The 15,984-nt window shown below is 44.8% G+C and overlaps 1 protein-coding gene across 1 annotated transcript; it reads right to left on the bottom strand.

The window, feature by feature from the left end:
- Nucleotides 1-2,065: 2,065 nt before the first annotated feature.
- On the bottom strand, nucleotides 2,066-4,778 carry LOC120662452 (phytosulfokine receptor 1-like). Its single transcript, XM_039941596.1, has 3 exons — nucleotides 4,754-4,778; nucleotides 2,649-4,393; nucleotides 2,066-2,143 (listed from the first exon to the last, which is right to left on the bottom strand). The coding sequence occupies exons 1-3, from the start codon at nucleotides 4,776-4,778 to the stop codon at nucleotides 2,066-2,068; spliced, it is 1,848 nt and encodes a 615-aa protein (XP_039797530.1).
- Between the last annotated feature and the right edge of the window lie 11,206 nt (nucleotides 4,779-15,984).

The raw sequence follows: 15,984 nt of genomic DNA, 5'->3' as shown, positions 1-15,984 counted from the left end.
TCCGTTTTCGTGAGGTCTGCTCCTGCAGTCCGAACCGGACTCGCGAATAAATCGGACTTCAATGTGGAGTGGGCTTTGAACTCTATCTTCGCTTGGGCCTTGGTCATATGCATATTGGTCATGTCCTCATCAGCGGGTGCTTGTTCTGTTGGAGTTGTAACTTGTTTGACTGTGATGTTGTGGAGGTTGGAATCTTCGAGCTCGGAGGTGTTCTGGTTGGTGGCTTTTCATTTTTTGGGGGCCATTGGGGTTGTTTATCGAGCTAAACCATGGTGGGTGTTGGGTATTTAACCATGCGAATAAATCCACAAGCGCACAAATACCGTTGTAGCTTTCACCCGTGAGTATTCAAGGATATCGTACCCACAAGAAACGTGTGTGCACTAACTCCTAACTCAGTCGATCCAAGGATACACCAAGATTAAGTAGCAAGGCTAGAGAGGATTCCTGCGGTAGCACTAGAGATGAGTTAAAGGTCGATCTCTCGGGCAGAATACTCGCTTCGGGTGTCGGCTTACCCCTGAAATGGTCAGGAGACTCCGGCCAACGGCTCTATGCTATATCCGAACATGGAGGATTACGAAGGACCGACAGAGCTGTCACCACCTGCGGCCTAACTCATAGACCGTGGGATATAAGGCAAACGAAGGTAACCCTTAGCCCAGACATCATGTCTACGCTACTGATTACTACTGTTGTCTAACTACGTCTGATATCCCGTAGCAAACTACAGCACTCCATATAAATGGAGCGATGAACCCGCGAGTAAGAGAACTGATCTCACTCATACAAAAGTACTATGCAAGACAGGAATCATAAATACTAACTTACTCATACCAGAGGAAGCCAGCATTCGTAGAGGTACAAGACCGGAGAAGAGCGCCGACAGGCCGACGCCCCTCCAAACTACTCCTCACCCTCTCCCTACTCTAAGCGCTAGCCTAGGCAGGGCCTCGTCTTTGCGTTGGAGCACTATAGGACTACATCTTCAAGTGAAGACGTTGATTCAAAATGGTGGTGTGTTGAATGGGGTGCTCTCTTCCTCCTTATATAGTCCTCCAATGGTGGATCCTTGAATGAATTTTCGAGGTGGAACCATCAGGGGCTGGCGTAGCCAGTCCAGTGGGAGTCTGCAGGCAAAAGATGGGCCTGTTTGGGCCCAATAAGGGGTCGGGTGACCCAGTGGCTCGGCCGAGCCCAAATGGTGCCCCCTTAGGCCTGCCTTGGTCTGGACAACTGATAGGTGGGCCCTAGTGCTGATCCTTGGGTGCATCTTGCTTGGGGTGCCCGTTTTGTCAGGTTTGTGGGCCCTTCTTGTAAGTGTGACGTGCGTATGTGATCTTTTATGCATTTGTTCTGCATTCACTTGTGTTTTCTTTTGTGTTTCAGGCTTGTGTACATGCAATCAACAATTCACCAACACTTGTGGAATTCGTTAGTATTAACCCCTACCACTACTGCTGGCGTTCATTCCTTAAGCGTTCATGCAGAAGTTGACGGCGTATATTTTGCACTTAACAGCCGTCAACAACACCCCCACACTTAGCCCTTTGCTCGTCCTCGAGTAAAGTTTTAAGGACTAAGGTGGATGCAACTCCCTTGATGGACCTCCATACAAGTTATTCCAAGCTTCCTCCAGTCCTGTGAACTTTGGAGTGGCTACCATATTTTCTTGTGTAATTGAAGAATGGAACAATAAAGACTTCGGTTTCCTAGCTCTTCCTGCATAGAAACTTGGGTCTTTAAAATTTTAAATAAAAAGATAGTCTTGTTCCTCAAATTATTCTCTCGAATCATTCTTTGTATTTTAGATTCTCACCAAGGCAAAGTTGCTGCCTTCTTTTCTCCTATCATCTAATCATACTTATATGGAGCTCAGGGTAGGAGTAAAGGAGGCATGCTTGCTTTGCTTATGTTGCTAAGTCAAAGACTAGATCTAAGTAGAAGCGAGTCATACAATCTGATCAAAATGTGCAAGTGTGTGGATTTTTTTTTATTTAGGTGGAGGGTGGATGAACTCCTTGCATGATCCATCCTCGCGACCCCGGAGATTACGTGAACCTTATTAATCTTGATCACCTTCGATCCCCTTGGCGGAGCTTCCCGTGACGTGCTCGAAGGTTGTTGTTTTGTGCTGTTCTTTCTGCATCAAGATAAATTATGCAAAGCACCTATTGTGTATTGTGTTATATATTGTCCTTCAGAGGTTATGGAGGATAGTCCCACGCAAATGTATGTGTGTTCTCAACCTTCAGATACCTCTCCTTCGGTGGCCGCGGTCCCCAACATATACTACGAGTTTACTGTAGGAAAAGGTCCCCTACTTTAGCCAGAGGATGGAGTTGGTCCATTATCTTTCAAATCCATTTAGTCCTTCAATTTTTGTTTTATCAAACTCCTCCTTATATTGATGTGACACTTTATAATGACATAAGATTAATGTGAAAATTCCTCTTCATCCGGATCAGTTTATTATTGCATTAAAAATAATATTTTGCCAAAATTTAATATGATCTTGATTTTGTAACAACTAACTCTAGTACTATGCTAATTTTGAGCTCAAACTTTGAGGAATATATCAGAAGAGAAATTAATTAAAAATTTAGCCTTGAAGACTTCGTAAGAAGTTTTTATATTGATCGACAGACCGTACACCCTAGCACAACCAAATGAACAAACATGGTGGCATAGAGGTCGAAGATCATCCCGAGCCAGAACGGCAGCCCAAAAATCTCGCTTACAACGGTGAGCCCATACTTCCCATCGGTCTCCGGCGCTTTGCCCAGGCGGTTGCCGTCATAGTACTCGGCGTTGAGGCCAGGGTTGTCGGCGAAGCTGGAGCACGGGAACGTGGAGAACTGGGCAGCGGCGGGGACCATGCCGCGCAGCCGGTTGTGGGAGACATCGAAGCACGACAGGAAGGTCAGCCCCTCGAGTGACGCCGGTATCTCCCCGGCGAGCTCGTTGTGCGACAGGTCGAGCGTCTGCAGGGCGCTCAGGGTCGCGAGCGTGGCCGGGATCGGCCCGGACAGCGCGTTCCAGCTCAGGTTGAGCAGGTTGAGTGCCCGGAGGTCGCCGAGCTCCGGCGGGATCGCGCCGGCCAGGCCGTTCCGGCTCAGTTGCAGCGACGGCGGGATGTTGCTGTTGTACCAGAGCTGGCCCCGTTCGACGTGCCAGTTGTACAGCCGCACGCCGTACTCGGACATGGACACCTGCGCGACCGGGGCGCTGCCGTCGAGCGATCTCAGACGTGCCAGGGCGGGCGGGATCTCGCCGGCGAGCGCGTTGTTCGAGAGGTCCATCCGGTAGAGCCAGTCGAAGCCTCCGAGCCACGGCTGGAGCTGGCCGGCCAGCCGGTTCCACGACAGGTCCAGCACGCCCAGGCGGGCGCTGGCGCGCAGCCACGGCGGCACGGCGCCGCGGAGCGCGCAGTTGGCGATGCCGAGCAGCCGCAGGCTTGGGAACCCGCGGATGGCGCCGGCACCGGGCAACTCCTCGCCTTGGAAGTTGGTGGTGAGGACGAGGACGGCGAGGGCACGGCACTCCTGGAGCGCCCGGAGCGCCGGCGCTATGCCGGTGATGCGGTTGATGCCGATGTCGAAGAAGGACAGCGCCTGCAGGCGCCGGAAATCTGACGGGACAGGCCCGGGGAGGTTGTTGGGGTGAAGGTTGACCACCCTGAGGTCCCGGCAGCGCGAGAGGCTTGCCGGGAGGTGGCCGCTCAGCCGGTTCCAGCCGAGGTGGAGGGCGCGGAGCCTCGTCAGGCGCGAGAAGTTCGGATTCGAAGAACCAAGGTTGCCGTGGAGGGAGTTGTTCGCCATGTTCAGGTACTCGAGCTCCGAGCACGACGACAATGAGCCGGGCAGGACTCCAGTTAGCTGGTTCGACTCGGCGGAGAACCTCCGCAGCCGTGGAAGCCCGAGAAACACGCCGGCCCGCAGGCTTGTTAGCCTGTTGGAGGAGATGTCGAGGTGCACGAGCCCGGAGGCACCCGGCGGCGCCGGCTCCGCGCCGCCGAGCTCGCCGGTGAGGTGGTTCTGGCTCTGGTCCAGCACCTCCAGGCGCGGCATATGAATAAGCTCTGGCGGGACGGCTCGATGGAGCGGGTTCCCGGAGAGGTTGAGAACGCGCAGCTCGTCCAGGCGAGCCAGCGCGCTTGGCAGGGCGCCGGTGAGGCCCCGGCCGGCGAGGTCTAGGCTGGCCACCCGGAGCTCACCGCCGTGTGCTCCGAGCCGGCGGCAACGAACCCCGAGCCACCGGCAGCAGTCGTCGGAATGGTGGTTCTCCGCGCCTGGCCACCCGTGGATCGCCGTGTCGAGGTTGTTAGAAAAGCTAGAGAGTGCGATCCAGTCGGCCGGACCGCCGGAGCGCAGCTCCAGACGCCATGAGGGAGCTGGCACATCAAAGAGAAGATCAAGATCGAGCTGCTTGCCACGAGAGAGAGCTCACTGACACGAAGCATCGCGCTGTTGCTGTCGGTGCGAGAAGCTTAAGCGTTAGGACATGGTTATAACTGGGGAGACGCACAATTCTGCACGGTTGTCAATTCCACACAACCCCACGAGATGAAATGGAAACTGACGGATACGACATCGGTCTGAAACCCAGTCAGGATGATGCTGAAGCGTTGGACTGGCGATAAATTACCTAGGACCGTTTCAACTTTCAAGCTAATAAAATTTCTGCTCGTGCTTTGACTTGTTAGATTAGGATATATGTCTCAATTCGTTTGAAAAAAAAACTTTCACAAGACCATCAGTAGACTTCGCGTGCGACATGTGCGCGAAAAGTACTTTAGCAGATGGGGTAGCTAATACTCCGCAGCTATGGTTATTATATAAAGAGTAAATATTATTGGCGGTCCTTAAACTTATCCCAATTTCTCACCCCGGTGCGTACTCTTAAAATGCACGTAATAGTCCTAAAACATATCCCATGCTCTCATCACAATCCTAATTTATCCCGAGTTCTCATCCCGATCCTCGTACTCTCAAAATACACATAAATGATCCAAAACTTGTCCCACATTCTTATCCCAATTCGTAAATTTATCCTACACTCTCATCCAGGTCCATATGCTCCTAAAAAGCACTATTTATTTAGAAAAAAACTTTTGCTAATTATTTCAAATCTGTTTGAATTTGAAATCAAGTTTGATTCCCACTCAAAGTGGATCAAAAAATTGTGGATAAATTATCACGGACTGACCGCGAAATATTAGAATCTCTAAATAACCTAGATTTGAATTACTTTATTGTGATTTTTGCATGATTTTATAGAGATAATGATAAGTGATTTTAATATTATTTTAATCTTAGAAAAATCAACTATAAAATAAATGTATAAAATATAAAATCTAGAAATTGTTAAATATTGTATCCACGATGATTGCCCCATGAATTTTTTTATCAATTTTGAGTGAGACTAGAATTTGAATTGAAATTCTAAAAATTTGAAACAATTCGTAAAAACTTTTTCTAAATATTTTGAAAGTACATAGATATGTTTGAGAGCGTGGGATAAGTTTACAGACCATTATATGCATTTTAGAGTACTAGGACCACAATGAAAACTTAGGATAAGTTAAGGACCATTATGTGCATTTTAAAAGTACTGAGATCCGGATGAAAACTCGGGATAGATTTAAAGACGGACGGTGAAATTTATTTTTCTAGAAATTCTATGGCAGATTAACAAGGAGGTAAAATAACTAATATTTGAACCTATTCGTTATTCTTATTTGGTACTACTTAATTTTTACGTTACTAAATAGGATAAAATAATTTATATTTAATGGATAAATTTGAATCCTTACTTACGGTGAAATTCATTTTTCTAGAAATTCTATAGCAGATTAACAAGGAGGTAAAATAACTAATATTTCAACATATTCGTTATCCTTATTTGGTACTATTTAATTTTTACGTTACTAAATAGGATAAAATAATTTATATTTAATGGATAAATTTGAATCCTTGATTTTTTTTACCTGCGTCGGCACGGAGGCAAGCCGTGCTTCGGGCCGGCCCGACGGCCCCACGGGTCGTGCCTTTGGCCGACGGCTAGGCACGAGCACGGCGGCGGCACAGCACGATGAGCACCGGCACGGCACGACACGACGTCGTGTCGGGGCGGGCCGGGCTGGCCCCTTGGCCATCTATGAAGCGGGCAAGCGGGCAGCCACGAGGAAGATGCCAGACTGCTGGCACATCAGCAGGCCCCGCTCTGGGCCTAGGCGGGAGGGGCGACCGCCTAGGGCCCCGGCTGGAAAGGGGCCCAATCTCATGTACATGCAGAGCAGCACCAAGGCCTAGTAGCGCAAGGGCAAAATAGCGAAACGTCAACTGTGCGACCTAGCAAGCGTGAACAGACGCTGAAATTGAAATAATGTTTAGTGGCGTCTTGGCGATTGTTGCCTGCTGCATGTTGGCGTTCTTCTCAAGATCAAATCGGATCAGAGAAACAATTAGTCTTGACGATTGCCGCTTGCTGCACTTGTTGTGGTCGTTGGTGCTCCGATTCACCAGCAAGGTGACCGTGTGCTGCTGTTCCGTTCTTCATGAACGCCCTAGTCCTGGATCCTGTCCTGGTCATCAGGTGGCTCACACTGTCCGCAATCTTCTCACTTCTTCCCTTTGTTTTTCAATCAGTCCATAAGTGATAGTGATAATTAATTTCATTCCCATCCCCCATAGAGACCTAAAAATTAGTTTTGACTTTTCTATATCTATAACTTTTACTACACATCTAGATATAACTTTGTATAAATTAAATGCATAGCAAAGACTATGTATCTAAAAATGCAAAAAAGTAATAATTTAGAATATAGGGAATATAACATTAGTGAATATTTAGAGCTCTCACCTCAATATTATCCTTAATGACTTTGCACTGATAATTTCCAAAGGAGTTTTTTTGAACCACAGAAACATTATTTTTGATGGAATTGTTACAATTTATTCTTGTTTGAGGTAATCACACTAGTCACATTTTGTGTTCCTTTAGTTTCTAATATGGACACTGTTTTTCAAGAATTGAGCATATGTTACTAGTATTATATGCTTTATGATTTTGCAAATGTAAACAACTTTTTAGTCTAATAAAGGGCCCATAGTATCCTTTTGGCCTAGGGCCCTAAAATATGTTGAGCCGGCCCTGCACGTCAGAGACAAGACTTGGCACGACAGGGGAAAAAATTGGACAGGTGTCCTTACGGATTGAACTTGGGACAGCTCCCATAAAAGCCGTCGTCCGGTCGAGTTTACATGCATGATTCTGGTCCCCACCAGCGAGGCAGCGAGGCCTCAAGTAGCCACGTTTGCTAACCTCACTCAACTATATTGTCACGGTGATCCACTTGATAAAAATATAGTATAAGTACAAATATTTATATAATAAAAGTGTAAAGAATTTATATAACAAAAAAGAGATAAAGGAAAAGTTTGAATTAATATTTTTTGTCAAAAAAGATTTTGAACATCAAAAATGGGAAAAAGAAAATTTGAGTAAAAGTTAGGAAACAAAAGTTTCAAGAATATATTTTGGATAACAAAAAATTGGAATAAAAAATTGTGGGAGACAAAAAATTCAAGAAATAAATTAAACGCACAAAACTTTGCGAAAAATAGAACACAAAAATCCCCAAGCAAAAAAATGTTGGAAACAAATATTTGTGACAGGAATTTGAAAGAAATTTTTTGGAAAAAAAACATAAACGAAATGAAGCAAAATTTGAAAATATTTAGAAAGAAAATATTGTGAAAATAATTCAAAATATGTACAGTTGTAGGCAAAAAATATTGGAAAATGGATAGCAAAAGGTAATAAAAAATGTGCATGAAAGGTAAAAATGTAGAAATTTCCTAAATAAAAGTTGGGGCACAACTTTGGAAAGATAAAAAGAAGAAAAAAAGAGTTCGATAACTGTAGAATGAACTATAGAGAACTACAGTTATCGAACTCTTTTTTGACAACTATGAGAGAAAGAAATAAAGGGAAACAGAATGAGAGAAGAGGACATGTGGAGAACGTAACGGAAGGGAAACGGAATTAGGATCGGCCCGCACAAACATTTGGACAGGTAGCACCGGCCACTCGTCCGCGTGACTGCATCATCGATCGGAAGGAAGACAACATCCGGTCGACTGTAGAATTAGGTTTACGATTGGACTTTAGCTACCAGACTCACCTATTTTTTTTCCTCAAATAAAGCTTACAAAAACCTGGCACTGCTAATTTTACTTCGGGTCAGTAGTGTCACACATTAACTGTGAAATTCAATTTCGCAGGCGCTTATAATTAGAAAGATGCATTGCTGCATGCAGGGGTGAAGTTAAGTTTATAGCTCGCGGGTGCCAATGCATCTACAGAATAAAAACATTGTAATGCTTGGGGCAAATCAAGGGAGGGCCGATTCCAGGTAGAAGACCGGTAACCAACAATTATATGCATGTATATGTATGAAGCCATAGCCATGCAATGCTTGGCCTACCACAAGTTCTTATAAAAATTACTCCAAGGCAGGGGGCCGGAGCCTACTATAGCCCTAATGTGGCTCCGCCGATGAGCACATCCTTCTCAATTTATTCTAGCTTCGCTACTGGCTGTATGTATGTGCTGAAATTAGATCTCATCCAACGGCCATTGATTTCGGATTGTCTCAACATGGAGGCGAGAGACTTACACCGGTTATTCCCACGCTAGCCCATGGTGCTGCGCTTTTCACGCTCGTGCAGGGTAGGACCCAATGGGTGGGTTGAGTGGACCTTGGCATACCAAAGTTTTCGGCCCACCTAGTAAAAAAACTCGATCACAATTACTAAGTCAAGCCCAACCAGCGGCCAAGGCAACAGCTGGCCTCCTGCTCCTAGCTCCCTTTACCTGTATACTATTAAAAAGATAGTATTGACTTGTGTACCACTAAAAAGTTTGTTCGCACTTGTGTACTATCGCGTAATTTTTTTTTCTCTGTGTATCATTCCATTCACCTTCCATTAGAATTTAACGGTTTGAGAGCATTAACAGATGAAATCGAACGTGTAAAATGACCATCTTGTCTTTTGCACTTAAAGTTGCCAGAAAGTCAGGAATCTTATCCTCTTCATCGGGGGATCGACCCCCTCTGCTCCAGACCGAGCACCGCCTGACGCCACCCCTGTCGGCGTCGCCGCCCCCGCCAGGGCTAGCAAGCAGCGCCGCCCCGTGGAGGCAGCGTTTCACGAGGAGGCTGCTCGGCTCCGAGGCCCGTGCGGGGAGGTGTCAGGCGCCAGGCCGCGCTGATTTGGGCACGTGCGGGGAGGTGTCGGCCCATCTGCTTGGCTCGCCGCAACAGGAAACCTCTGAATCTCCGACTCCGTGCTTCGGCGAAAGAGGTGAACCCTTGCTCTGCAGTGCCGATCTCAGGCTAGTCTCAGTGGAGAGTGTCATCGCACAATTACCAAAACTATTAACTAGATAACCGAGCCGGAGGAATGTTATGGAGATGACACTAGCTCCTCTCATATTTCATGACACTCCTCATTCTCTCTCTTGTACCATGTTAGCAAATTTAATGATCGTAATATTTTCACGACACTTCCACTAAGTCTGCCCTAAGACGGGTAATATTTTCACGACACTTCCACTAAGTCTGCCCTAAGACGGTACGAGAGGGAGTGCCGGCCTGTTGGGGGGTGGGGGGACAAGGCCCCCTCGTCAGCACGATTGCACGAACCAACTCCATTGCAGGAAACGCGCAGGCTGTGTCCCTTGCACACTTGCTCCTCCGGTCAGCCTACACTTGATTCGCCCACTCTCTTTAAAAAAAATCCCCGTAGTACTTTGTTGGGCACGTTCGCACTCGTCCCGTGCAGCCTTTCTGTCAGGAACTGCCTTTCGTGTTCCTGCTGCACGGTCTGAACATTTCTGGCGGCCTGATCCTGATGATGAGGATGGTCAGCAAGTGACAGATATTTCAAGCGTCCTTAGGACGTCAGATATTATGTTTTTCATTTCTTATTTAAGTGTTAGATGATCTTTTTCTTCTTTTATTTATGCCTACTATTTGGTTCACATGCATACCAGCAAAGATGTGCACATTGTATTTAGGCACACAACTGAGTGGCATGGAAGGCAAACCAATTTTGGGCACTGAAGGCTATAATGGTTTTTTTGCACTCCCGTTAGCCTCTGTTAGATGTCCATCCATCCAAAATAGTACACAAGGCAAACAAAGTTCGCACGATGGTACACAGATGCGAACGAATATTTTAGTGATAAACAGATAAAAGACCCCTCCCCTCCCCTCCCGTGTCTCACCGCTTGCCTAGCCCGTCCAACACCTCCAGCGCCAGACGCAGGGTGCGATGCGCCGTCGCCACGCCAGCACCTGCTCGGCTGCTCCGTCGACCGGCGGTCCGGCGCGCCACCGCGTCGCCGAGAGGTGGTCTCCTCCCCCTCGCCTTACCCTCCGACGACGCCTCCCACGGTATGTTCTCCCAAATTCCCCATGCGGTGCCCTAACCCTACAACCGCACCGGCCATGGTGCCTCTCTGCACTTCTACATATCTGATGCCGCTCCTTTGCAGGTCGGAGCCCCTGGCTGCCCTGGGGCCTGAAGGCTGGCACCCCCTGCTGCCTGGAGGCCAGCGCCCCCTACAGCCCTGCTCGCAGCTCGCTGCTCATCTCTCTATTCTAATTTTTATTATATGTGGTACATGATTTCGGCCACATATTAGCTCAGTAAGTATATCACAATATTGATGCATTTTCATACTTTGTCTGTACTATGTAGAACAATTGAACTATGAAGATGAATGGAGATATTGTCACTACTACAAAAACTGATTAGCAGCGACCTTTTTTTTGGAGCTCTGAGGCAGGCACAAAAAAATAACAGTCTCTGTTAATGCCCAGCATTAACGGAGGTGGTAATTTCTTATTAACCGAGACGGTTAAAGAAACAGCCTCGCAAAATTGATTAACAGAGGAGGTTACATTATACATGGCCGCCTCAGTTAATGGGCTGAGCCCAATAAATGAAACCCTAACCCGGTCTACTCCACACACTCCACACGATCTCTCTCCCCTCCCTCCCTTCTCTCTGCGGGCGCTCCTCCTCTCAAGGGCTCCTCCATGGCCCATGTCTCTCTCCCTCTCTCTCCCCTCACTCCCCCCTCTTAGGAGCTCCTCCAGCGAGTGGCGAGGGCCTCTGGCAGGCTCAAGCGAATGGTGGTGGCCGCGCTCAGCGACGGCGGCGGCCGCGGTCGGGCGGGCCGCGGAGGGTGAGCAGTGTAGACTCGGTGGTGGCCGGGCGCGGTGGCGGTGCTGATGCGGAGGGGCGGGCGGTGCAGATGCGGGTGGCGGTGGGCAGCCTAGATGCGGCAGGCGACGCACACGCGGCGGGCGGCCCAGATGCCACGACGGCCGGCGCGGTGGCCAACAGGTGCCGAATGGACAGTGGCCTCGATGTGCTCGCCGACCTCTAGATGGGCTTGGCGGGCTTCCCCTATTTTTTTGTTTTTCCTATTCTATTAACTGAGGCGGGAATGAAACCGCCTCAGTTAATGCTTTATTTTCTCTGACATTTAATCTAGGGCAGTTAGTGCTGACCGCCTTTGTTAATAGTTTAATAGTTTTTAACCGCCTCAGAAAAGATTTATGTAGTAGTGTGCTTCTCTTTCTAGGAAACATGGAGCAAAGACACTTACTGCTACTTCATCTCCACCACCGGCTCCAGTTATAAAAGAGATTGAAGAGGAAGATCAAGAGCAATCTTCGGTACTTTTAGAAGCAATTGAAGTTGATAATGTCTTGCCACCACAACCGCAACCACAGCCACCAACACCACCGTTGCTGCTGGTCTATGATATCAATTACCTTGCACATGATCCAGGTGAGAGTCTACCAATTATAAGTCATCATATTAATGATCAAGATGCAATTAGAAGAGCAGATGTTCTGAAAAAGCCATTCAAGCCAATTAACCATGAATTTCCAAAAAGGAAAATTGGAAATAGATATCACTCATGCAATCGTGTATGGCTGTACAACTATGATTGGCTTGAATATAGTATCAAGAAGGATGCTGCATTTTACTTCTTTTGCTACTTGTTCAAAAACCCAAATTGCAAGGCAAAGGGTACAACTGCATTTGCTATTAAAGAATGGAGAAATTGGAATATAGGAGCTAAATCACTTTTGAAATATATGTGTTCTAAAGTACACAAGTTAGCTGAAGAGAAATACATTGGTTTTATTAATCCTGATGCAGCAATTGATAATCAAATTGAGAAGTGGAGTGATAAGGATCGTTGTCTTTACAAGATCAGGTTGACTTATACACTTAGATGCATTAAGTTTCTTTTGCATCAAGGATTGGCATCCCGTGGATATGATGAGAGTGAAGAGTCTAGCAATATAGGGAACTTCATTGAGCTTTTAAATATTTTGCAGCAAATAGTGAAGAAGTGAATAAATATATTCTGAACATTGCTCCAAGTAATTGCTCCTTAACTAGCCCAAAGATACAAACACAGGTTATTCATTATTGCGCCATAGAAACTAGAAAGAGAACAATTGAAGAACTTGGTGATGAGCCTTATGCAATATTAGCTGATGAGTCCAGTGACATATCACATAAAGAACAACTAACTCTTTGCTTGCGCTATGTGGATAAATTGGGAAGGCGATGAGAATATTTTATTGGAGATGTTCATGTTGATGATACTAGCTCTTTATCACTTAATGAAGCAATTGAAGCTTTACTTGTTAATAATGGCTTGAGTATAACTCAAATTCGTGGTCAAGGTTATGATGGGGATAGCAACATGAAAGGTGGTATTAAAGGGCTGAAAACATTGATCATGAAAGAGTCACCTTCTGCTTACTATATCCATTGTTTTGCACATCAACTCCAACTAGTGCTTGTCATTGTTGCCAAGGGTAATACGGATCGTGAGGGCTTCTTTTGATCATGTATCTCTCTTGCTCAATATTGTCGGAGTTTCTTGTAAGCGTCATGGAATGCTTCGAAATGCCAGACTTGAGCAAATCACAAAAGCACCTGATTGTGGTGAACTTGAATTTGAGAGTGGATTAAATCAAGAGATGGGGCAGCCTAGACCTTGTGAGAATAGATGGGGTTCTCATTATAAAATTATATGCAACATCATTGCTATGTATCCTTCAATCCATGAAGTACTTGTCAATCTTAGAGATGATCCTTCACATAAGGCTAACTGGACAAAAATACATTTTATGGTTGGAACATTTGAGTCCTTTGAGTTTGTTGTTGCTGCACACTTAATGTTTCTTATTCTTTGATATACAAATGAATTATCCGAGTGTTTGCAAAGAAGAGAGCAAGATATTCTTAATGCAATCACTCTTGTTAATGTGGCAAAGAATAAAATGCAGCAATTGAGGCCTATTGGTTGGGAACAATTTCTCGAAAGAGTTACTTTTTTTTGCAATAAACATGGTGTCCAAATTCTTGCTGTGGAGGATAATTATGTGTCTTATGGAAAATCAACACGTTATGATCGGAACCAAACAAATGATGATCACTTTAGAAGAGAAATATATATTGGTGTCACTGATCAAATTAGTCAAAAGCTTGATTATCGATTTGATGAGATAAACATGGAGTTGCTTTCTTGTATATCAGCCTTAAATCCTTCCAACTCATTTGCTTCTTTTGATACACAAAAGTTACTTAGGCTAGCTGAGTTCTACCCAAATGACATCAAATGTCATGATTTGATGAAACTTGAATTGCAACTTGACAATTATATTTATGATGTGAGGCAAAATGATAGCTTCAAAGGTCTTGTGAATCTTGTTGACCTCTCAATAAAGCTTGTTCAAACAAATAGACACACATTGTATGATATGGTTTACTTGCTTCTCAAATTGGTATTGCTTCTACCGGTGGCGACGGCAAGTGTTGAAAGACTATTTCTGCAATGGCTTCAGTCAAAACTAAGAAAAGAAATAAGTTGGGTGATACACTTTTAGATGATTATCTTGTCATAGTCATTTAGCGGGATATTTTCTTTGAGGTGGATGAAAATGACATAATCGAGACTTTCATGAGCATTAGAAATCGTAGACCAAACATGAAAATGACAGGAATAGAAAAGGAATGAGGATGTAAAATAGATGAATAGAAAAACACATGAATTCATAAATAATGTTATTCGGAATACAGGAATTTAGATAGCATAAGAATTAAGGGATTATCATAAACATATTTGCTAAGACTATGGGTCTATTTGGCATGACTTATTTTGACTTCAGCTTCACCTATTTCACACAAATCGAGATACTATAGCGTGAAGCTGTTTTATAAGCTTGAACAAAAATGAGCTAGTAGTTAGGTGAAAACCAATTTTTTTAACTTCACTAGTGAATCTGTTTTGGTGAAGCTGTGCCAAACGGCTCCTTAGAGCATCTCCAAGAGTGCTCAATTTTCTAATTCCAATATATCTGTATTGGGACCTTGCTAAAAAAAATTTAGGCATGAAAAATACCCAATTCTCCAAGAGTGCCTTAAAATTTGCCAAACCAGCAAAAAATAGTAATGTACCAACAATTTTATTTCTCACGGAAAATAGGCACGACACCTCCTTGCCCCTCCATCTTCCATCCACACGGCCCTTTTTTTTCTCACAGAGGGATTGGGAGTGCAGAGAGGAGAGCAAATTTGGCTTAGAATAGCTTTCTTATTGGGCACGCGAAAAAATTAGGAACAGATATTGGTCACTATTGGACCTTTGTTTTTCGGTTTTTTTGCCCAAAACTGATTATTGGAGGGATTTATTGAGCACTCTTGGAGATACTCTTACATCAGCAAACGCAACTTTTTCTTTCCGCAAAAGAATTTGATTAAAGAATTAAAACATTTGACGGGCTCGTGCCAGTGAATGGAAGAATTAGAGCCAATTAAATTGCAGAACCCAGTGCCCGTGACTCAAAAAAATGAATGTTTGGTTCGTCCTTATCTTCTCCCATTCCTTCATCACACCAGCACACGCGTATCCCCTTTCTTTTCTTCTGTAAAACTAGAGAGTGGTACACGGCTCAGCGATGCATCAGGTTGGTGATGAGGCATTCCGGCAACAGTGACTCCAACGATCTGATTCTTATACAAATCTCCATTTCTCAATACCAATTTTGACCTAATGCGCGGTTACCAAGGCAAACAACCTTATTAAGATGAAATGATCAAAATACTTTTATAAAGCGTTAAGTATTTTGGAAAATGTACTTTGAAAAACATGAAGTGTTAAGCACTTTGAAACAAAAAAAATGAGTTAAAAGTGAAAAGTTTACAAGTATTTGGAAACGGAGACAGGTATTAGCTTCCACCAGCGTGCCAAGCCTCGGCGATCAAAATTCTTATTTAACCGTCTTTAACGCTCGGTAAGCGAACAATGAATCCGCTGTCCGGTGGAAATCACGTGGAATGTTTCTGTCCTCTTATTCATCTACCCTCTGTTTCTTTAGATTTTTCCCCAGTCGTAATCTACTTCTACGGCCGGAATGAACGAGGCACGAGCGCTACGAGAACTACATAGATGGTCATTATATGTCTGATCTCTGTAACAGAAGCACATGTTATACAAACACATAACTCCTTTCTTTGCGAGTAAACATATAAGTCCTTGATAGTTCAAACTATCAATTTTCCTGGAGATATCATGGGGAGCAAAACTGTGATTGCTAAGCTACTACAGGAACAAGCCTACCTTGGTTGGTGAAAACGAAACTACCATGAGTTTTGCTCATATGGGTGAAAAGCAAATTTCACTGAAATTTGAAAGTTCTAAAACTTATAAAACAATTATAGCTTATTTGGGCTAATTGACTCAAGCTCACTCCAGATTAAAACATATTTGAATTAAAGGTTGCATAATTAATAGCATTCCATTTTAATTTGTTGGATATTTGTATGATGGGTTCAAATTCGAGTCTAATTTAAATTTAGGTCTTGACTCCTAATT

This window comes from Panicum virgatum, chromosome 2N, assembly GCF_016808335.1.
Source record: "Panicum virgatum strain AP13 chromosome 2N, P.virgatum_v5, whole genome shotgun sequence".
NCBI lineage: Eukaryota > Viridiplantae > Streptophyta > Magnoliopsida > Poales > Poaceae > Panicum > Panicum virgatum.
The sequence above is the reverse complement of the archived record's forward strand: the minus strand, read 5'-3'. Positions and strand labels throughout refer to the sequence as shown.